The 23,550-nt window shown below is 42.3% G+C and overlaps 1 protein-coding gene across 1 annotated transcript in view; it reads right to left on the bottom strand.

The window, feature by feature from the left end:
• The window catches only part of LOC124555947 (GTPase-activating Rap/Ran-GAP domain-like protein 3), a 694,419-nt gene that overhangs the window by 202,182 nt on the left and 468,687 nt on the right, over positions 1–23,550 (bottom strand). The window contains exons 4-7 of the mRNA XM_047129996.1: positions 22,327–22,408; positions 16,728–16,846; positions 7,571–7,635; positions 7,035–7,101 (exon numbers count right to left, since the gene is read on the bottom strand). Coding sequence (XP_046985952.1) covers positions 7,035–7,101; positions 7,571–7,635; positions 16,728–16,846; positions 22,327–22,408 — 333 coding nt within the window. The remainder of the gene's footprint in view (positions 1–7,034; positions 7,102–7,570; positions 7,636–16,727; positions 16,847–22,326; positions 22,409–23,550) is intronic.

Here is a 23,550-nt window from a genome sequence, read left to right as displayed (position 1 = left end):
TAAGACACTCTCTCTCTCTCTAAACACTAGGGTATCACACAACCAAAAATGAGCGGTGCTACAAGCTATCTATAGTGGAAATTACTAAACAAGGGGCGGGTTAGCTTAACTCTATCCCTCTGGGATAAATCGCATGGATAAAGCTTCTCGTGACGCAGTTTTATTCGTAATAGGGAAAGGTTTTAAGTATGCACTGACGCCCAAGTGTTTGCTGGTGGCTGATTTTATTAGTTCTGTCGAACAGGCTGTTTTTAAACCTGCTGACGTTGCAGAGAAGGCTGGGAAGGAGGCATATCGTGTACTGACTGGGGGACGTCCACCCAAGAGTAATCTAACAGCAGCTTAAGAGTTCATCCGGATATTGTTATCTTACACGCGGACAAGAGCAATACTACAGTTATTCTGGGCAAGCAGGATTACGTTCAAAAAATGGTTCAAATGGCTCTGAGCACTATGAGACTTAACATCTTAGGTCATCAGTCCCCTAGAACTTAGAACTACTTAAACCTAACTAACCTAAGGACATCACACACATCCATGCCCGAGGCAGGATTCGAACCTGCGACCGTAGCAGTCCCGCGGTTCCGGACTGAAGCGCCCAGAACCGCACGGCCACCAAGGCCGGGTTACGATCAAAAGACGGAGTGTTTAGTATCTGATACAGCGTATAGCAGGATCGGTGCAGATCCCACAAAAAGTTTTGAGAGAAAGACTAACAGCCTCATGAAGAAAAGTTCTTTGTCACATGAGACTATAAAGAGTCTTAATTCTTATTGTGCTGTTCCTCTTAGATTATATGGCCTTACTAAGGTCCACAAGGAAGGGGTTCCTCTTCGTCAGACTGTAAGATCAATGCTCCGACACGTTGTGTGGCAAAACACTATCCTGTTCTGTTGAGCCCACTAGTTGACTGGAGTGATCGTCACATTAAGAACTCGGCTGATTTCTTACGTCGCTAGAGGCAATGCGTTTATTCTAATAAGTTTTGATGTGGTCTCTCTTTTCACTAGTGTGACTGTCTGATTCGTTACTGTTCTATGAGCAGAGCGATGGAGTTGCGACAGGAGGCCCGTTGTCATATATCATTGCAAATCTGTTTATGGAAGAACGTGCCTTGGAGTAGGCAGCTTTGAAACCTGCGTGTTTTTCAGATGTGTACATGATACTTTTGTTGTTAGGCCTCATGGGAGTGATAAAATGAACGATTTCTTAGAACACCTGAAATATTCGTTTCACGATAGAGGTGGAAAAGGATGGCTGCCTTTCCTTCCTTGATGTGTTGGCCGGGAGGAAGGTTGATGATACGTTGGGACATGCTGTTTATAGGAAGTTTACTTACACTGACTTGTATCTACAGGCTGACAGTTGTCTCCATCAGGCTCAGTGTGAAGGGGTACCTCGTACCTAGGTTCACACGGCGCACGACATTTTAGACCATGAGTAAACCCATTTTGAGGTTACCTTCCATCAGAATGGATACAGTGAAAGGCGGATTAGACGTGCGTTGAGCTATCGATCAACCGTGCACCGGGTGGATGATGATGACACCAAGTTGGCAGCAAGGTCTAAAGGCCTTCCTACCTTTAGCAGGGAGCATGTCTACATCTATATCTACATCTACATTGATACTCCGCAAGCCACCCAACGGTGTGTGGCGGAGGGCACTTTACGTGCCACTGTCATTACCTCCCTTTCCTGTTCCAGTCGCGTATGGTTCGCGGGAAGAACGACTGTCTGAAAGCCTCCGTGCGCGCTCTAATCTCTCTAATTTTACATTCGTGATCTCCTCGGGAAGTATAAGTAGGGGGAAGCAATATATTCGATACCTCATCCACAAACGCACCCTCTCGAAACCTGGCGAGCAAGCTACACCGCGATGCAGAGCGCCTCTCTTGCAGAGTCTGCCACTTGAGCTTATTAAACATCTCCGTAACGCTATCACGGTTACCAAATAACCCAGTGACGAAACGCGCCGCTCTTCTTTGGATCTTCTCTATCTCCTCCGTCAACCCGACCTGGTACGGATCCAACACTGATGAGCAATACTCAAGTATAGGTCGAACGAGTGTTTTGTAAGCCACCTCCTTTGTTGATGGACTACATTTTCTAAGCACTCTCCCAATGAATCTCAACCTGGTACCCGCCTTACCAACAATTAGTTTTATATGATCATTCCACTTCAAATCGTTCCGTACGCATACTCCCAGATATTTTACAGAAGTAACTGCTACCAGTGTTTGTTCCGCTATCATATAATCATACAATAAAGGATCCTTCTTTCTATGTATTCGCAATACATTACATTTGTCTATGTTAAGGGTCAGTTGCCACTCCCTGCACCAAGTGCCTATCCGCTGCAGATCTTCCTGTATTTCGCTACAATTTTCTAATGCAGCAACTTCTCTGTATACTACAGCATCATCCGCGAAAAGCCGCATGGAACTTCCGACACTATCTACTAAGTCATTTATATATATTGTGAAAAGCAATGGTCCCATAACACTCCCCTGTGGCACGCCAGAGGTTACTTTAACGTCTGTAGACGTCTCTCCATTGATAACAACATGCTGTGTTCTGTTTGCTAAAAACTCTTCAATCCAGCCACACAGCTGGTCTGATATTCCGTAGGCTCTTACTTTGTTTATCAGGCGACAGTGCGGAACTGTATCGAACGCCTTCCGGAAGTCAAGAAAAATAGCATCTACCTGGGAGCCTGTATCTAATATTTTCTGGGTCTCATGAACAAATAAGGCGAGTTGGGTCTCACACGATCGCTGTTTCCGGAATCCATGTTGATTCCTACATAGCAGATTCTGGGTACAGGGTTTCCGGAATCCATGTTGATTCCTACATAGTAGATTCTGGGTTTCCAGAAATGACATGATACGCGAGCAAAAAACATGTTCTAAAATTCTACAAGAGATCGACGTAAGAGATATAGGTCTATAGTTTTGCGCATCTGCTCGACGACCCTTCTTGAAGACTGGGACTATCTGTGCTCTTTTCCAATCATTTGGAACCCTCCGTTCCTCTAGAGACTTGCGGTACACGGCTGTTAGAAGGGGGGCAAGTTCTTTCGCGTACTCTGTGTAGAATCGAATTGGTATCCCGTCAGGTCCAGTGGACTTTCCTCTATTGAGTGATTCCAGTTGCTTTTCTATTCCTTGGACACTTATTTCGATGTCAGCCATTTTTTCGTTTGTGCGAGGATTTAGAGAAGGAACTGCAGTGCGGTCTTCCTCTGTGAAACAGCTTTGGAAAAAGGTGTTTAGTATTTCAGCTTTACGCGTGTCATCCTCTGTTTCAATGCCATCATCATCCCGTAGTGTCTGGATATGCTGTTTCGAGCCACTTACTGATTTAACGTACGACCAGAACTTCCTAGGATTTTCTGTCAAGTCGGTACATAGAATTTTACTTTCGAATTCAATGAACGCTTCACGCATAGCCCTCCTTACGCTAACTTTGACATCGTTTAGCTTCTGTTTGTCTGAGAGGTTTTGGCTGCGTTTAAACTTGGAGTGGAGCTCTCTTTGCTTTCGCAGTAGTTTCCTAACATTGTTGTTGTACCACGGTGGGTTTTTCCCGTCCCTCACAGTTTTACTCGGCACGTACCTGTCTAAAACGCATTTTACGATTGCCTTGAACTTTTTCCATAAACACTCAACATTGTCAGTGTCGGAACAGAAATTTTCGTTTTGATCTGTTAGGTAGTCTGAAATCTGCCTTCTATTACTCTTGCTAAACAGATAAACCTTCCTCCCTTTTTTTTATATTCCTATTAACTTCCATATTCAGGGATGCTGCAACGGCCTTATGATCACTGATTCCCTGTTCTGTACATACAGATTCGAAAAGTTCGGGTCTGTTTGTTATCAGTAGGTCCAATATGTTATCTCCACGAGTCGGTTCTCTGTTTAATTGCTCGAGGTAATTTTCGGATAGTGCACTCAGTATAATGTCACTCGATGCTCTGTCCCTACCACCCGTCCTAAACATCTGAGTGTCCCAGTCTATATCTGGTAAATTGAAATCTCCACCTAAGACTATAACATGCTGAGAAAATTTATGTGAAATGTATTCCAAATTTTCTCTCAGTTGTTCTGCCACTAATGCTGCTGAGTCGGGAGGTCGGTAAAAGGAGCCAATTATTAACCTAGTTCGGTTGTTTAGTGTAACCTCCACCCATAATAATTCACAGGAACTATCCACTTCTACTTCACTACAGGATAAACTACTACTAACAGCGATGAACACTCCACCACCGGTTGCATGCAATCTATCCTTTCTAAACACCGTCTGTGCCTTTGTAAAAATTTCGGCAGAATTTATCTCTGGCTTAAGCCAGCTTTCTGTACCTATAACGATTGCAGCTTCGGTGCTTTCTATCAGCGCTTGAAGTTCCGGTACTTTACCAACGCAGCTTCGACAGTTGACAATTACAATACCGATTGCTGCTTGGTCCCCGCATGTCCTGACTTTGCCCCGCACCCGTTGAGGCTGTTGCCCTTTCTGTACTTGCCCAAGGCCATCTAACCTAAAAAACCGCCCAGCCCACGCCACACAACCCCTGCTACCCGTGTAGCCGCTTGTTGCGTGTAGTGGACTCCTGACCTATCCAGCGGAACCCGAAACCCCACCACCCTATGGCGCAAGTCGAGGAATCTGCAGCCCACACGGTCGCAGAACCGTCTCAGCCTCTGATTCAGACCCTCCACTCGGCTCTGTACCAAAGGTCCGCAGTCAGTCCTGTCGACGATGCTGCAGATGGTGAGCTCTGCTTTCATCCCGCTAGCGAGACTGGCAGTCTTCACCAAATCAGATAGCCGCCGGAAGCCAGAGAGGATTTCCTCCGATCCATAGCGACACACATCATTGGTGCCGACATGAGCGACCACCTGCAGATGGGTGCACCCTGTACCCTTCATGGCATCCGGGAGGACCCTTTCCACATCTGGAATGACTCCCCCCGGTATGCACACGGAGTGCACATTGGTTTTCTTCCCCTCTCTTGCTGCCATTTCCCTAAGGGGCCCCATTACGCGCCTGACGTTGGAGCTCCCAACTACCAGTAAGCCCACCCTCTGCGACTGCCCGGATCTTGCAGACTGAGGGGCAACCTGTGGAACAGGACAAGCAGCCATGTCAGGCCGAAGATCAGTATCAGCCTGAGACAGAGCCTGAAACCGGTTCGTCAGACAAACTGGAGAGGCTTTCCGCTCAGCCCTCCGGAATGTCTTTCGCCCCCTGCCACACCTTGAAACGACCTCCCACTCTACCACAGGTGAGGGATCAGCCTCAATGCGGGCAGTATCCCGGGCAACCACAGTCGTAGTCCGATCAGGGGATGCGTGGGACGAGCTGGCCGTCCCCGACAAACCCCCATCCCGACCCCCACAGTGATGCCCATTGGCAACAGCCTCAAGCTGTGTGACCGAAGCCAACACTGCCTGAAGCTGGGAGCGAAGGGATGCCAACTCAGCCTGCATCCGAACACAGCAGTTGCAGTCCCTATCCATGCTAAAAACTGTTTTGCTAAGAACGTATGAACTAATCTACAGAGAGCGTAAACAAATCGACAAAATTTAAACGGTTATTAAAATACAAGATTGCCTAGTAAATGCAGTAATGCTGCTACTTGCGCACTGCTGACACTGCTCGGCGGCGGAAAGAGACTAAGCGAAATTACACTATTCAGGTACTAAAACACGATGCTACACTCTCAAATACTATAATACGCCCGAAATTTATGAATTAAACAATGCAAGAACCAAAAACACGCAAAGAAATTAAGAATTAAACTATGTAACAAATGAGTGAGCTAGGAGTATACGACTTGCTGCTCAGCTGCTTATCCAACGGCGGCAGGGAGCACACCAATAAGACTGGTATTATTTTGCAGAAGTATGATGTGAAATGTATTTTCCAATCTGTATCTAAGATTAGGGTCCTTTTAGGTTCCGTTGAATGATACTGGTATTCGTAAGGCGGGTGTCTACCGTAGTCCTACCATTTGTAGCATGTCATATATTGGTCAGACTATCAGGACCGTGGAGGACCGATGTACTAAGTACAAGCGTCACATACGCCTACAACAGCCGAACAAACCGGCTATTGCACAGCATCGTCTTGGTGCTGGTCATCTTATGGAATTTAACGACGCGGTGATTTGGACACGCACTTCCAGCTATTGCGATAGTGCTATATAGGAAGTCGTAGACATTCACTTAGCAAGTAACCTCGTAAATAGAGGTGGAGGTTTTTGCTTAAATTCTGCGTGGACTCCTGCTCTCTCGCTTGTCAACACCAGAGGGAAAGAATTAATTTTATCTCACCCATTGTTTAGTAATTTTCACTATTGATAACTTCTGGCATCGATTATTTTTGGTTGTATGCTGGCGCTAGTGTTCACAGCGCATGATTGTTTGTTTGTTTGCTTGTGTGTGTGTGTGTGTGTGTGTGTGTGTGTGTGTGTGTGTGTGTGTGTGTGTTATCTTTCCGGAACTGCTATGAAAACTGAGGTTTTAAATTCACTTGCGCAACGCTTACTTTCTGCAGTCTGGCCTTGAAAATGACACGGTGGTCACCTGTCGAAATATAGGCAGTTGTCGACGAATTCACCGGGCTGCATTCTCGAAAGTTACTTGAACATTCGTGATATATCTCCGCTCTAAACTGGGAATTAAAAATGTTCTCAGACTTCAGAGAACCGAAAAGCAGTGAATTATCCAGACCTTACTGTAAAGTACCACAGTATTCCTTCTTAAGGGTTGAAAATGATTGTGTGATGCAGTTTCTTATTATCGAGTGTCCAAGAGGTCTTAGGTCGAATATTATCACTCCACAGCACATACAGATTGGTTTATTTAAAAACGTACTGAAATGTGAGAAAATTGTGCACACAGTCGGCGCATCGAATGCATACATAATTTCCATGCGTCATATGCGTGCCGGGGTTTATGAAACACAGACACTTAAAAATTTAAAGACATTACGATACATACACAAATTATACTTTATGTGATTTCAGTTACCTTCTGCAAATCAGGTGTAAATATTTCCCTTGGTCCCTTGTCCAGTTTCTCCACACAAGAGAAGTTGCTGCATGCGATATGAAAAGAGAAGATTAAACTTTCCACGTTGTTTTTAATATTAAAGCTCGACATGTTTTGGACACAGCGTTACAAAATATGAATGATTTCAGTTCTTTCTTGTAAACAAAAATGTTTCCTTTAATTAGCAACAGTTTATATCGTGGAAGAAATGACAGTTCAGGCCAGTGCCTGGAAACTGCAACACATAACTCGTTTATACTGACACTTAGTGTTACGTTGTGAAAGAAAGAAAACGTAGTCCCATTGACCACATAGACACCACTGTTTATTAAAATAAAATTTTGCAATTCAAGTCATGTGCAAGATTATAATCAAAAGATACATATAATCTGAACAGCAGCAAAAGGATTAATAAACAATCTTCATACACATTTTCGAAGCCTTTTAGAACATAAATACCGGACGTAGTGTATTAACGCTAAACTTCGTACAGAATTTACTGTTTAACATCTTACCAGAGAATTTGCTTGACTGTTGTTGGCTTGTTGGGTGAGTAAGCAAGAGAAATTTTCTGCGACCCCTGAAAAAATGAAACATTTTAATTTTGAAAGTTATCAGGAATTAGCATGATGTCTACCCTGTAAAAACCTACTGCGAAATTAAATAATATTTATATTTATATGTTCAAATATCCAGAAGTGTAACGTAGCCTCCTATGATTAATGTCTGATGCTCAAGTTTGTAGCTTCACTCATGTCAACTTATTTAGAGGAACATCAGGATGGTTCCTCATTTACCTATCAGATATGTAGGACACAAGTAGCCAACAATTAGAAAATTTCCAAGTAATGTGTAAATATTAATTACGAGAATAAATATCTAAATTACAGTCACGGGGTAAAGAGATGTGTCAAGTTCTTCTGCCGTACAGGAACAAAATGAGTGGAGGCTGCGCTCGCTCTTGGAATTCTAAGGACTGGTATAATTGTTTTAACAGCGGATCAATTATTCCAGACTTCAAAATGATTTTCTGAAATGAATATAAAGCAGATAATATTCACACTGAATGGCGGAGTCTTGTTTGAGCTGGGTTGTCGACATTTTTTAGTATAAAGTGAATGAGCTTGCAAACACGTGTTACCTATGTAGTGATTGTGATGTAACCAAGAAAATGACACGCAGAACGTTTTATGGACACTTCGTGCCTTTGGTTTCTCTTTTCCATTCACCAAAACTGGAAGATGTGATTTAAAATTGGGTTACTCAATGTAAATGGCTTTTAAAACGAATAATTCGCATTCTATGTTTAAATTCAGTTTTTCGATCATATTAAAAGCATTTTGTGCGAACATTTAAAGTTCTACGTTCAGAAATATATTCTTTATTGCATGGGTTGTGATGCAACCTCCCGAGTACTTCCGCAGTGCAGTAATTCCAATCGTACAGGCGCACGGGCAGCAAAACTTCAGGAAATGAAAAATTATGAATGTATACAACTTTTTATTTGCGAAACGTTGTGTACACCAATATCCAGATTTACATATTACAAACTCGACGTTTAATGTATAAGAAACGGCTTTAGTCCGATACAAATATTTACTCAAATATTTGCAGATAGTGTGAAATGAAACTCCTGCGAGTTTACCTTTTTGAATCTGAAATTCACTGATTCTGCTGTCATAACCATTTGTGACAAATCAAAAAAGTGTGTCGGACCGGGATTCGAACCTAGGTACTTGTCCATCGCGGTTAGTTACCTTCTGAACAAATGCATCAGGTACCAGCTGAAAATTTCAACTTGCCTCTGGATCCTCCCCATTTCTTTCTTGTAATAATTTTGTGACTTTTCCCTTTATCAGTAAAGCATATCAGACCTTTCCAGACAGCAACTACTATTAGTTATATAGTAATACCGATAGGTTTGGGCCGGCCGAAGTGGCCGAGCGGTTAAAGGCGCTACAGTCTGGAACCGCACGACCGCTCCGGTCGCAGGTTCGAATCCTGCCTCGGGCATGGATGTGTGTGATGTCCTTAGGTTAGTTAGGTTTAAGTAGTTCTAAGTTCTAGGGGACTTATGACCACAGCAGTTGAGTCCCATAGTGCTCAGAGCCATTTGAACCATTTCGATAGGTTTGGTGTTGATTACGTAATGGATTTTCAGTAATCTGGAAGGAAGTTGGGTCTCGTTCAACTTTCTGAGTGAATAGTTCCAAATATTAGTTTTAACCAGGACTTACTTGGAATGACATTCTTGTGGTTACAACTTCTTATATTGGATTCAGAAGTTTGCTGCTTACTTGCATTTGTTCCGGTTATGAGCAAATGAATTCAGTCAACTGAAAATACATTACAAGTACATCTGATTCTTGATAGTGATTAGCGAAAGTACTATTTTAAATACATTAATGGCATAAATAGGAGGAAACGCCTTCAATACAGAAAAATTGTCCCTTGCATTTATATTGATATAATTATCCAGATTAAGAAGTTTTATATCCGTTGCGGAAGTAACGTCTTCGTAAATAAATTTCATCTCCGGGTCGACGACTTAATAATGGGGGAAACTGCTTTAATAGAGATGGAAACTGCTTCCCCACTGTTTTCAGCACGGCGTGGGAGGCAATAATAAGCCTGTATTAAAGAAGTGCGGCATGCCAAATTTTTCAGATGACCCAAAACGTTTTGGGGTGGATGCTTGCCACCTACGAATCGACTGCAGTCGTTGTCCTCAGAACTCAGTATTAACTTCCATCTACATTTGCAAATACTTTTATCAAACAGTTATAATGTTTAAGTTCAGCATTGTGCCTGCAACAAGAGATAGGCTAGAACTGCGAAGGAATTCCGTTTCGTCATAGCACACAGATTTCTCTTGTTTTGTCTCATTATACTCTTAATTTAAACAACTTTTTATTGTAGGGTGTAACATTGTGCACAGACTTGTTTTTCTCGAATTTTAAGACAACTGTAAATGAAATTTTTGGTACGAGCCCTCGAGACAGCAGCTCTAATCTAGCAGGGTCTGGAGATCTAGCTGCCAACGACACGTTTCAATTAGTGAGAAGTGGTCCTTGGCGTGTCCACAACTGTGTTCATAAGGTACCAAAAACGCACGTGGGTTCTATCGGCTTCTGTCGATTTCTCCAAACGGAAGGAGCCAGAGGGCAGAGTTATAAATTCGTGCCTACTCGTACAGTACATGCAAGGTCTGTTACACATTATGAAAGGACGAGTGTACGGCTTTTAAATGTAACGTCAGGATGTCCACGTTAAATAGATTCCTGAAATAATCTCGACCTATTCAGTTTCTCATTCACACCTATGGGAGGATTGCAGTGAAACGCGCCCTGAACTCAACGCCGTACTGTACGTGATGGGGACACTATTATTTGTCCACAGTATTGTTAACAGAAGTACTGTAGTACTGCCGATACTGAGAAGAGCTTCACGAATAAAAGTTTCTTATTCCGTGTAGGGAAGTCATTCACGTCATCTGTCTGCAAATCGTGAAAGTTTCGCGTGCTACCACGTTTTAACTGTCTGTATATCATATTCTCTGAGACGGAATTTGAGGGCCAACCCGACATTTTCCTACACGAGCGTGGGAAATCGCGTAAATACCGCGTTCAAGTTGGCCGGCATATTCAGCGCACGGTCGTTAATCTGCGCGCGGATTCGAGCCGGGTTTGGCTAACTTCCCAGTCTTGCAAGCTAACGCGCTGCGCTTTACGCTGCACGAGCAGGGGTGGATAGTTAATGAAAGAGTTTTGTGTATTTCATCATGTACGTCAGTCACACAAAATTCATGGAGTTCTGTTACGTGTAGCTTCAAATTACAGTTTTACTACGTACTGATTTCCATAGAGCGAGAAAAGATCACAAAATTACCGTGTACTCAAAATGTGTGCCGATAGAGGTGAGCTACTAATGCAACGTAGACAGCTTAACATAAAATAACATAAAATGCCATGAAATCAAAGAGTCAGTTAAAGAATTTGTGTTCGAATTTAGAGAAGGTATTGTTCTCGTATCTGTACCACAGATACAAGGTAAGGATTCGTTGTTTGGAACTATGGTGAGGAACTCCTCGGAGACTTCCTAAGACACACGAAAAGTCTCCGTGCTAACATAAAATTTATCATATTGGTAGAGAATGACCAACAGTCGCCCTTTCTAGATATGCTGGTTACGTGGTACGGTGAAAACTCGGGACAAAGCGCGTTTCGAAAACGGATACAAACGGACCAATACCTGCACAAACTGTCAAATCACCATGCGAGCCGAAAAGAGGTATGATTAATATGCTGGTAACGAGAGCAAGACGAATATATGAGCCGCAGAACCTCAGACGCGAGATGTGACACCTACAAAGAGTTCTGAGGAGCTCTTGGTACTCCACCAGTTACATAAGGAGTGTCACAGGATCAAACACTCGGCGAAGTGATACATCGGAGAAAGAAATATCGGGTAGGGGCTTTCTGCCATACTGTCACAGAGTGACGGAGGGAGCCTGTCGTATATTGCTCAAACTTGGCGTAAGGACTATTTATAAACCGACAAAGAAGTTAAAAGAGTGTCTCAGATCGGCACAGGGACCTACTTGCAAAGTCGGGAATATACAGCATACCATGTTCATGTGGAAAAGGCTAATTTCATCTTAACTGCAGACCTGATGATGGCAATAGTCTAAATGACATAATAAATGAAAATATATTAAGCGATCTACTCGGCTTTATTGTCAGGAACCTAAATTGATCGCAGACTCTTTTAGGGAATTTATTTCCTTTGCTAGTGAATCCCACAGTATGCATTTCCTTTATAATTTCATCTGAGGGAGAAGTTTTGGGTATTCCTCGACGAGCTGCATTTTCAAAGGCAGTAAGGAAACGTTTGAATCCAGACTTCCATCTTTTATCTGTTTAAAGTGAAGAAGCAGGCTTCTTATAACTCTTCATCAGCTTTGGTTGGAGTTCTGTTGCTAATAAACCACCCAAACCAAGAATTTTGTTACTACAAACCTGGCCATTAAAATTGCTACACCAAGAAAAAATGCAGGTGATAAACGGGTATTCATTGGACAAATATATTATACTGACATGTGATTACATTTTCACGCAATTTGGGTGCATAGATCCTGAGAAACCAGTACCCAGAACAACCATCTCTGGCCGTAATAACGGTCTTGATACGCCTGGGTATTGAGTCAAACAGAGTTTGGATGGCGTGTACGGGTACAGATGCCCATGCAGCTTCAACACGATACCACGGTTCATCAAGAGTAGTGGCTGGCGTATTGTGACGAGCCAGTTGCTCGGCCACCATTGACCAGACGTTTTCAGTTGGTGAGAGATCTGGAGAATGTGCTGGCCAGAGCAGCAGTCGAACATTTTCTGTATTCAGTAAGGTTCCTACAGGACCTGCAACATGCGGTAGTGCATTATCCTGCTGAAATGTAGGGTTTCCCAGGGATCGAACGAAGGGTAGAGCCACGGGTCGTAACACGTCTGAAATGTAACATCCACTGTTCAAAGTGCCGTAAATGCGAACAAGAGGTGACCGAGACGTGTAACGAATGGCACCCCAATACCATCACGCCGGGTGATACGCCAGTGTGGCGATGACGAATACACGCTTCCATTATGCGTTCACCGCGATTTCGCCAAACACGGATGCGACCATCAGGATGCTGTAAACAGAACCTGGATTCATCCGAAAAAATGACATTTTGCCATCCGTGCACCCAGATTCGTCGTTGAGTACACCATCGCAGGCGCTCCTGTCTGTGATGCAGCACCAAGGGTAACCGCAGCCATGGTCTCGGAGCTGATAGTCCTTGCTGCTGCAAACGTCGTCGAACTGTTCGTGCAGATGGCTGTTGTCTTGCAAACGTCCCCATCTGTTGACTCAGGGATCGAGACGTGGCTGCACGATCCGTTACAGCCATGCGGATAAGATGCCTGTCATCTCGACTGCTAGTGATACGAGGCCGTGGGGATCAAGCACGCCGTTCCGTATTTCCCTCCCGAACCCACCGATTCCATATTCTGCCAACAGTCATTGGATCTCAACCAACGCGAGCAGCAATGTCGCGATACGATAGGCCGTAATCGAGATAGGCTTACAATCCGACCTTTATCAAAGTCGGAAACGTGACGGTACGCATTTCTCCTCCTTACTCAAGGCATCACAACTACGTTTCACCAGGCAACGCCGGTCAACTGCTGTTTGTGTATGACATATCGGTTGGAAACTTTTGGCTCAAATGGCTCTGAGCCCTGTGGAACTTACCATCTGAGGTCATCAGTCCCCTAGAACTTAGAACTACTTAAACCTAACTAACCTAAGGACATCACACACATCCATGCCCGAGGCAGGATTGGAACCTGCGACCGTAGCAGTCGCGCGGTTCCAGACTGAAGCGCCTAGAACCGTTCGGCCACCACGGCCGGAGGTTGGAAACTTTCCTCATGTCAGCACGTTGTAGGTGTCGCCACCGGCGCCAACCTTGTGTGAGTGCTCTGAAAAGCTAATCATTTGCATATCACAGCACCTTCTTCTTGTCGGTTAAATTTCGCGTGTGTTGCACATCATCTTCGTAGTGTAGCAATTTTCATGGCCAGTAGTGAACAATGTATTCTAATTTGTACCTTTGAATGAATTACACAAAACGCAAGAGTTTAAATTAAAATATTGTACATATCAGTTTGATGCTTAACTTCCGTACTATACATGACAAACGCAAAATTTCATGAACGTAATCTCTGTGTAGGGACGAGAAATTTTCCCTTGTCGTAAAAATTTGTTTTCTCTCATTTATAGTCACTCCCGAGACGATCTCAAATTATCACCTACTGTAGCGTCATAGCAGTTTTCACATGCCTCAAAGAAGTTGTACCCGTAGACATGCCTGGCCTCAGCTCGATGTGGAAACAGATGGAATTCTGTGCATCCGCTAATCAGACACTTGCTGGTCCTGATGATCCCCATTCTTGGATGCTTGAAGGATGATAACGAGCTTCGTGTTGTCTCCAAAGCAATACACGTCTGCAAGTTACACTGGTATTCAATCATTTGTAGACAGACGTGTTGGCGTGTACCTCTCTGCAAAGGCTCCCTGATGTGAACGGTAAACTGTACGCTGTTCAGTAATTTGCATTTTCCGTCGTTCAAATTTGAGGCTAGCTGCGATTTAGAAAGTGTGAGTAGTTTTACAGATATTGTATATTTTCTTCCTGTATCCTCAGGTGTTGAATATGTCTTCTTGTTATATTCCTACGTTACACGCAGTTTATTGTTTTTCTGGACTCTCAGCCTCTTTCTTGGTCTATCTCATGACACTTTCCCTATTAGTCTATAGGTCTATCGTTTTTAATTATTTTGGATGTGCTGTTTTCTTTCATCCCTTATTACTTGGACTCTGCATTATTTTTACAACATCAAATCAGTTCGATACTACTTTTAACACTGTGTCATCGCCTGATTACCGTAACTTTTATTCTATGTGTAGGCAATAGTAAGTTACTCGTCTTCATTTCGAGCTGCTATTTTGCTTGCCTCACTGCCATGTAATACGTATTGTACTGTGATTGCTTTATAGAACTTTATTTGAATTTGTTTCCTTATCTTTTTATCCAGTATTTTGTGTGTGGTGCCGATGATATAACGGAATCTTTCTATTTTCTTCATCATGTCTCCTTTTGTGAAGACGTTGAAATTATAAACTCTGTTTTCTAATCATTTTACAATTTGACTTGGGACCAGATCTTAGCCTTTGGAAGCCAAACATTTTCTTTTCTCAGTGAATAAATGGCTACACGCAGTCATATGCATAACTGAAATTTTACTGTAATTTTAATCTACAATAAAATTTAACAAATATCACCCAAGCACACACAGAAATTATCTATCCAGTTAATCCTCTGTGGTGTAGAAAGAGCTGTCAAGGAGAAGTAATGTAAATTTTTGTAAAAACTGTTTTCATTTTGTGCCACGAAATTTCATTAAGAAGACGGGCGTTTAAATATTTTTCTGATTGCATGCTTCGCTCATTTTCATTAGTGTTAAGTTGTGAACAGTGAAGCCTTTTTTTGCAGTGATATGTTTATCAATGTTTCTGTTATTTTCAAATTGTGACTTGTTCTTGACAACTTTATAACAGAGTTACTAAGTATTGCAGTTTTGCTGGTGTGCATATGGCACTTGTGCACTACCACATTGATAACAATATATTCAACTTCAGAGTCAGTTGTTTTGCTTTTTCAATAAGTTACGGTTTTAATAATTTTTGTTCAATTTATACGTACCTGAGTGTTTCTTTTTTTTACACATTGTACCGCCTAATAAAAGATCGTTACTTACTTACCAAGAAGTTTCCTTCATTGTTAAGGAAATATCTAATTATCAGCAGCAGTTGTCGTGATATGGACGCCTTCGAAACAAACACCGTTTCTCTTAGTACCATAACTTCAAGTTCTCTCCATAAGGGCAAATTTTATACCTACCCGTAACGAGGCCAAATTGTAGTGTTAGCTCTAAAGAGTTTCCAGGATCGTTTTCCAATAGTTTCCAAGTATGGAGCATTTTGTACTTATTCTCAGGTAAGAAAGGGAAGGAGAGAAAGAGTATCGATCAGTTAGTAAGCGAACGACTCGCGGTATAGAATGTTCAGCAGGATAGTCACACCTGAACCAGTGTTCCTCTTAAAACTTTAAGTCGCAGAACATTCATCGAATGGATAACGAATAACTTGTGTATTTTGGTGGCTTACCCAACGACTATGTTGCACAGGCTGGAGTTCTACCAGATAATTTTTTAAAAGTATCTCATTGTTCACATTTAACAATGAATGCTATAATGTATTTTTTTTCAAACACACATAGCAGATGTGCCGACTGCTCCACAATTAAAACATTTATTACATTCTGACTGCAAGTACGGGACAACTCAAATAATAATCGATTTCCTAGTACCACGTGTGATTCTTTGACCTAATGACTAGGCTGTCGACAGCGTCATTTTTTGTGGCGAAACGGTTTGTATGGTAATGCACAATTATCGGAACATTATTAATATCAATATAAGAGACAGTCTTTTGTGTTACAGACGTCATTGCTCCGGCCGTAATCGGTACACAACGTGGCTACAATGATCGAGGTATCATCGGCATCGGCCTGTTTTTCTTCCTGTTGGGTCTTCGCACTTTTCGTACGCCACCTTACCCTCCATCTTTCCCCCACCCATCTTCCACACTCACCCTTCCGCCGAATGTAACTCACCATCCTCGGGGCGGTAGTACCTTCCCACTGGTGAAAGTTACTGGTCATGCCAATATCAGCAGTGGCTTGCTAAATGCTGCAAATCTCAACACGTGGCATAGATATTCGAGGTACAGATGAAGAAAACGCTTACGTCTGCAATCTCTTTACATGTGCAATACTTTGCACGTTAGTATGAAACTACAATTGTGTTCCTCTTCAAATTCAGAAGAAACACATGAATAGCAAGTCAAGTGTGTAACCAAATGAAGCTGAAATGGCGAGTATTTAGTACCACAGAAATTATTAGAAATAGTGAAAGAGTAAGGTAACCACATGTTTGATTCACAAAGACAGATGCAGATTTTTTTGTTCTTTTGCAGTTAGTAGGAAAACAACGTTTACGTATGATACTTACCGTTTTACGCCACAATATTACTCGATACTGTGGGACGCATTGGTTGTTTGCATCGGTAAGCACCACAGAGAGGAAGAACGGCACCTTCTCGCTGTCAGATCCCACGTAATTCTGATGAACTGCAGAGAAAATAAATACGAGGCACGTTCAGAAAGTAAGTTTACTATGACCATAACGGGCTGTGGTTTTTTGAGGGTTGGCAACACTGAGTGGAGGAGGGAGGGGGGAATCCTATGACCAGAGTGAGCATCGCATGAATACGCTAGTAGGTAACCTTACGTTGTAGTTTCCAGTTACGTGAAAGGTGTCGGTAAGAAATTCCGCCAAGTGCGAACCACGTGATGTGATTCGCTTCCTACTCGCGGAAGGAATAACACCCGCCGAAATTTTTCGCGAATAATAACGGTTGTTTGGTTGATTTGCCGGAGGGGACCGAATAGCAAGGTCATGGGTCCCTTCGGATTAGGGAAGGAAAGGGAAGGAAGTCGGCCGTGCCCTTTCAGAGGAACCATCCCGGCATTTGCCTGAAGCGATTTACGGAAATCGCGGAAAAGCTAAATCAGAATGGCAGGAAGCGGGTTTGAACTGTCATCCTCCCGAATGCGAGTCCAGTGTGCTAAGCACTGAGCCACCCCGCTCGGTCAAAACGGTTTACGGCGAAGATGTTATGAACAGAACGAGGGTGTTAAGTGATGTAGGGTTTTTAGTGGAGGCAGAACAAATGTTCATGACGAACTGAGCAGTGCGACAAGACCTTCCATTTGGGCTGATGAGTTGGTGCAAAAAATCGAGGAAACTATTCGTCAAGACCGCCGATTGACAGTGGATGAAATTTCTGTAATGTTCCCACATCTATCATGAACTCTCTTACACGATACAGTCACAGAAGCGTTGGGATACCGGAAATTGTAGGCATTATAGGTTCCAAAATGCCTGATGGAGCAGCACAAGAAGAATCGAGCCAATAGCGCCGGCGATTTTCTTGAGCGACTTGAATTGGAAGGTGCAAATTTTCTGAGCTCTATTGTGACAGGAGATGAAACGTGCGTGGGTCATGACACGCCAGACACAAAAAGATGGTCGCCACAGTGGCGTCACACCTATTCCCCATGTTCTAAAAAATTCAAAACCACACTTTCGGGCAAAAACATCATGGGCCAGTGTTTTGGGACCTCAAAGGCATCATTTTTGTCACATTTCTACCCCAGGCGAAGACCATCAACGCACAACGACATTACGAGACCCTAAAAAACTCAAATGGAACATTCAAAAGGAAGGAGAATGCTGACGAGAGCGGTGTACTTGTTGCACGACAATGGTCATTCTCACACAGCCATAAGGTGGTCTTGGACCCATTTCATTGGGGTGTTTTGAACCCGCCCTCCCGTACTTTCCTGACTTGGTGCCTTCAGATTATTTTCTTTTCGCTTTTCTGACTTACAAATGAGTGGAATTAAATATCAACCGACGGGCAGGTGCAGAAGGGGGTTCTGAAGTGGGAGAAGGAGCTGGCGGGAGATTTCTTCGAGGAAGGCGTAAAGAAGCTTCTATCACGGCTCACTACATGCATTGAACAGGGTGATAATTATGTGGAAGAATAGTCAACAAGTGTATCAACAATATCCCGTAATATATTTTCAGGTACCAGGTACACTACTTCTAAAAAAATATAGTACTTTTACCTTCTGAACATGCCTCGTAACAGGAGAACATTAAGCAATACTGTGTGACACAGCTTGCATGGCCTACTACATACGTAAATAATTACTAGACGAATAAGAAAACCCACAATTATATCAAGTGATCTTTCTTAGTTATTTTTATTATATCTATAGTAAGAGTTCCTTAGGTCTAATTTATATCTTGGAAAGATGAAAAAGGAATCATATTTAATTACACTGACAGTTTCGAAGTAAAGGTACAGAGATAGATGAAGCACAAACGAGAATTAGTATTCTATTATGTGCTGCTTCTATTCGATTGGCCGTAGCGGCAAAGACAACAAACGCAACAGTTCAGTCGACAGCTTACCGATACACGACGACAAAGCAAGACTGCATGTTGGTACCCTTAAAAGACGGTAACGGAGGAAATTTCAGTTCGCAACTTTAGATAGCCCCTCTTGTTATTTGTGAGAGTGAGCAGTGAGAATAGATCGTGCGCAGTTGGCTCCATAGGTTTCCTGCAAATCTCTTAATAACGATATTAAAACATTGTCAAAAAGGTGGCAAAAAAAATGAACAGTGCCGTGTGTACAAATAGTTTTTCATATGTTCTGAAAATATAGTACTTTGAAATATTCCCGGTCACGCTTCATTCATATCGTTACATAACATACGCGCGTTAACGACAGCAAAACTCCAATACTACCCAGGCAACGTTGGTGTCCACACCAGGGATATGCTGTACGATATCATCCACGCATGGACACATTGATTGCTGATACCCAGACCGACTACCCTTGGATGGTCCTACGAGGGTAATTCTCAAAATAGTTTCCATTTGCATACAACACGAGAAAGAAAACACTTAGCGGCATTTACTGTAGGAATATTGTAGGAGTACAGACCTAGTAATCCGAGAGCCAAGTTCGCTGTGACATTGTGCACTGGGTGACGAAGGTTTTTAATGGCCGCAGCAATTACAAATACGCCGACTATGACGTGCGCACGGTTAGAAAAGCTATTCACTGTTAAATTTGTGCACTTTATGAAGATAATACCATGAATGGTAGTGCTCTGAGACAACTGAAATTTTTAGAGCAAATGAAAGACTCACAATTAAAAATCTGGCCACTCTATTTACGTTCTACAACTACATTTCTTCGACTTAGAAACTGAAAAACTGGGCTAATGGAAGAGGTTTACTTGTTGCTTGCCCAGATTTCTTTCTGATGATTATCATGGTCCCCCAGAATACGTTCGGCTCTCACTCTGCTGCTGTGGTGCACAGACGAAGGTGGTCTTTCCTTGATCAAATTGTTATGGACCATGAGACGTGGCGGTCGTATGAGACTTACAAGACAAGACATCAGTTACTCAATGAGCTAAACCAGTTCATCACAATAACTCGTAAAATAGTGCCCTACATTTTCTTCGTAGAAAGCCACGGCCACTGTCTTTTGGATCAGGAATGTTTTCTTATGTATTATTTGCTGATCTAACCGCTAACCTGTATGAGACAATTATCCTTATTATCATTCACAGACGTTAATTCTTAGCTAAGTTCCAAATATTTCAACCACTGTTAACCTTAACGTATGGCCTTTTCTTATTAAAAGGTTACTTCACGCTATATAATGTCATTTGTCTCTCATAGAACTGTAACTTCAGTTATTATGTTTTATTGCCAGAAACAGTTTTAACTGCAATAACAAACAATGTTATCAATTAATGTTTATTTTTACTCATGTACAGTACACTTGTTATGTCTTCTACCTTTTATGGAACAATAATTTCAGTGATTAAGGGTTTTAATGTCATTAATAGTCCTAACTATTGTAATAAACTATTTTCCAAAATAATCTCAGTTAAGATTTTCTGGTTTTAAGTCACTATCACGCCGCACGTGCAGGCGCGCGACCACTAGCTAAGCTCCCTGCGTCGCTGTCCGTCTCTATGTGGCAACCTTGGCTGTCCGTGGCGCCGTTACGACTCAGCACCCGCGGCCCACCGGTCAGGCCTGTTTGTGTGGCCTATCGGCAAAACATTAGTAGAAGTGTCGCAGTCTTATCACTGTGTACTGTAGTACTAACATTTTAAGTCTCACAAGGCCAATTACTGACATGTTTTAATTTTAATTTTATATTGTGACATTTCTGAAGAAGGCTAAATTATTACAGCCGAAACCCAGGTAAAGTTTCTTTGCTTATGCAACTGTAAGCTGAAAGTTAACATAATTACATTTTACAGTTGCTGTCTCTGCTGCACCATGCTAAAAATATTCAAATTATTAGGAAGACGCACCAGAAGAGCTGCTTAAAATAACTAGTCTTTATTCACGACAGAGTGTTTCGGTGTTTTTCACCATTGTCAAGTATCTGCGAATACAATTATGGTGCGAACGTGTATAAATATGAATGTCACTTATATTAAAGTGACTATATTATACTCATGTTTAGATTGATATTACGTCGTTAGTGAACTGTCTTACAACTGTCCCTGTTTTGATAAGATGGTAAATGACGTAAATATATTGAAAATATTGTGTTAATTACGGTTTGACAGTTCAAGTGTTATGGCGTAATATGTTTACAAAGATTATGCGCATGAACAGCGATATTATTTTATTAACTAAATTTTCTCACGACTATCTTTGGTTGTTGCATTATTTCGAATAATCATGTCATTATCTGACATACGGGATATATTACGCTGCTGGCTCTAAGGAAGAAAAAAATGTTGACGTTATAGTCTGCAAAGGGCCTGTAACCTGCCCTCCAAGATTTTCTGACCTAAATCTCGATCTGGGGGCATCTCAAAAAGTGAAATGTAAGGCACTGCTGCTGGTACAGATGAAGAGCAGGAGCACTGAATTGTAGATTCTTGTCAAGATTACCGATCGAGGTGACGCAGTAGTTAGCACAGTGGACTCCAATTCGGGAGGACGACGGTTAAAATCCACGTCCGACCATCCAGATTAAGGTTTTCCCTGATTTCCCTATATCACTACAGCAAATGCCGGGATTGTTCCTTCCAAAGGGCACGGCCGATTTCGATCCGCATCCCTGAAACAACCCGTGTGCTCCGTCTCTAATAACCTAGTTTTCGACGGAACGTCAAGTCCTAATCTTCTTTCCATCTTTGTCAAGATTTAATATGTGATTCGGGCATGTTTCAAAGAATTCGTAACTCACTGCAGAGACGTGTGTATTTGTACCAAATAGGACAACACAGTAAAGTGATGTGGGTCACGATTAGTTAGCACAGATTAGTACTTATCTCAGAAATGAGTTGTCTGCGGACCCATGTTTACTGGCACGTTTTTGTTTCTATTAACGTATATCCCCCCTGCCTCTCTCTCTCTCTCTCTCTCTCTCTCTCTCTCTCTCTCGCTCACTCACTCACTCACTCAGTCTCTAAAAAAGTAGCAGATGTGACGCTAAAGGGATGGAGAGCAATCATGCAATTTCTTCAACTCAGGTAATGTAGGTGTGCTTCAGAGGGTTGTTAGTATATGAGAAAATATTTAATCATACAGTGGATTCCCACATGACATGAACTGCGTGTAATTATTAGCTTGGAACACTAATGAAAAACTAAATACATTGAATGTATATTTCGTTGATTAATGATTTATGTGACATAAATTCCGCAGTTTTCATGCTTCTTTTCGCCGAGTAACAAGAACACTCTTCTTCTCCAATTTGCTTTAGACTGTAATTATTGATGAAAGTTAGAATGTTTACTGGCACGAACCGTCACTAAAACGACAGAATTCTTTCTGTACAGAGGTACTGTTAAACGTTTTCTCTTTGATCATATGCCAGCAGAGTGCGAGGCGGTGGGAAGGACGGGAACAGATTTGCCTCCCTTTAACGTGACAACCACTGAATTAAACATGCAAGCGCCGCTAGAAATCTCTCCATCTTGGTACTTACGCTTGCCGAGAAAGTACTTGAAGTACCAGCGCGTCTGGTACTCTGGGTTCTCAAGGACCGGCGTGCTCGGTGAACCGAACATCTGTAAACACAAGAGACATGGTCATCAGCTATGACGCCCACGCCACACCTCGCTGCTGCGAGATACGTGGTGGCTGCAACTTTCCATCCTTCAGCTGCGCCGTAACTACATGATGAAAACTGTATGTGATTCAGGCCATGTCGAATATTTGACACATTTTAACAGATTCGTAGTGAATGAAACCGGAAACAGACAAGTGAAACTAACCTTCTTTCGTACAATGACAAACTGATAACCCTGTGTTTTCAATTATAGGGTGCTCAAAATTATTCGTTCAGATTAGTACAGGATTAACACAACGTCATATATATATATATATATATATATATATATATATATATATATATATATATATATATACAGGTGAGTCACCTAACATTACCGCTGGATATATTTTGTAAACCACATCAAATACTTCTAATACTGACGAATCGATTCCACAGACCGAGCGTGAGGAGAGGGGCTAGTGTAATTGGTTAATACAAACCATAAAAAAATGCACGGAAGTATGTTTTTTAACACAAACCTACGTTTTTTAAAATGGAACCCCGTTAGTTTTGTTAGCATATCTGAACGTATAAACAAATACGTAATCATTGCCGTTTGTTGCATTGTAAAATGTTAATTACATCCGGAGATACTGTAACCAAGTTGACGCTTGAGTACCACTCCTCCGCTGTTCGATCGTGTGTATCGGAGAGCACCGAATTACGTAGGGATCCAAAGGGAACGGCGATGGACCTTAGGTACAGAAGAGACTGGAACAGCACATTACGTCCACATGCTAACACCTTTTTAATGGTCTTTTCACTGACGCACATGTACATTACCATGAGGGGTGAGGTACACGTACACACGTGGTTTCCGTTTTCAATTACGGAGTGGAATAGAGTGTGTCCCGAAATGTCACGCCAATAGATGTTCAATGTGGTGGCCATCATTTGCTGCACACAATTGCAATCTCTGCCGTAATTAATGTCGTACACGCCGCAGTACATCTGGTGTAATGTCGCCGCAGGCTGCCACAATACGTTGTTTCATATCCTCTGGGGTTGTAGGCACATCACGGTACCTATTCTCCTTTAACGTACCCCACAGAAAGAAGTCCAGAGGTGTAAGATCAGGAGAACGGGCTGGCCAAT

The sequence above is a fragment of the Schistocerca americana genome, chromosome X, assembly GCF_021461395.2.
Source record: "Schistocerca americana isolate TAMUIC-IGC-003095 chromosome X, iqSchAmer2.1, whole genome shotgun sequence".
NCBI lineage: Eukaryota > Metazoa > Arthropoda > Insecta > Orthoptera > Acrididae > Schistocerca > Schistocerca americana.
The sequence above is the reverse complement of the archived record's forward strand: the minus strand, read 5'-3'. Positions and strand labels throughout refer to the sequence as shown.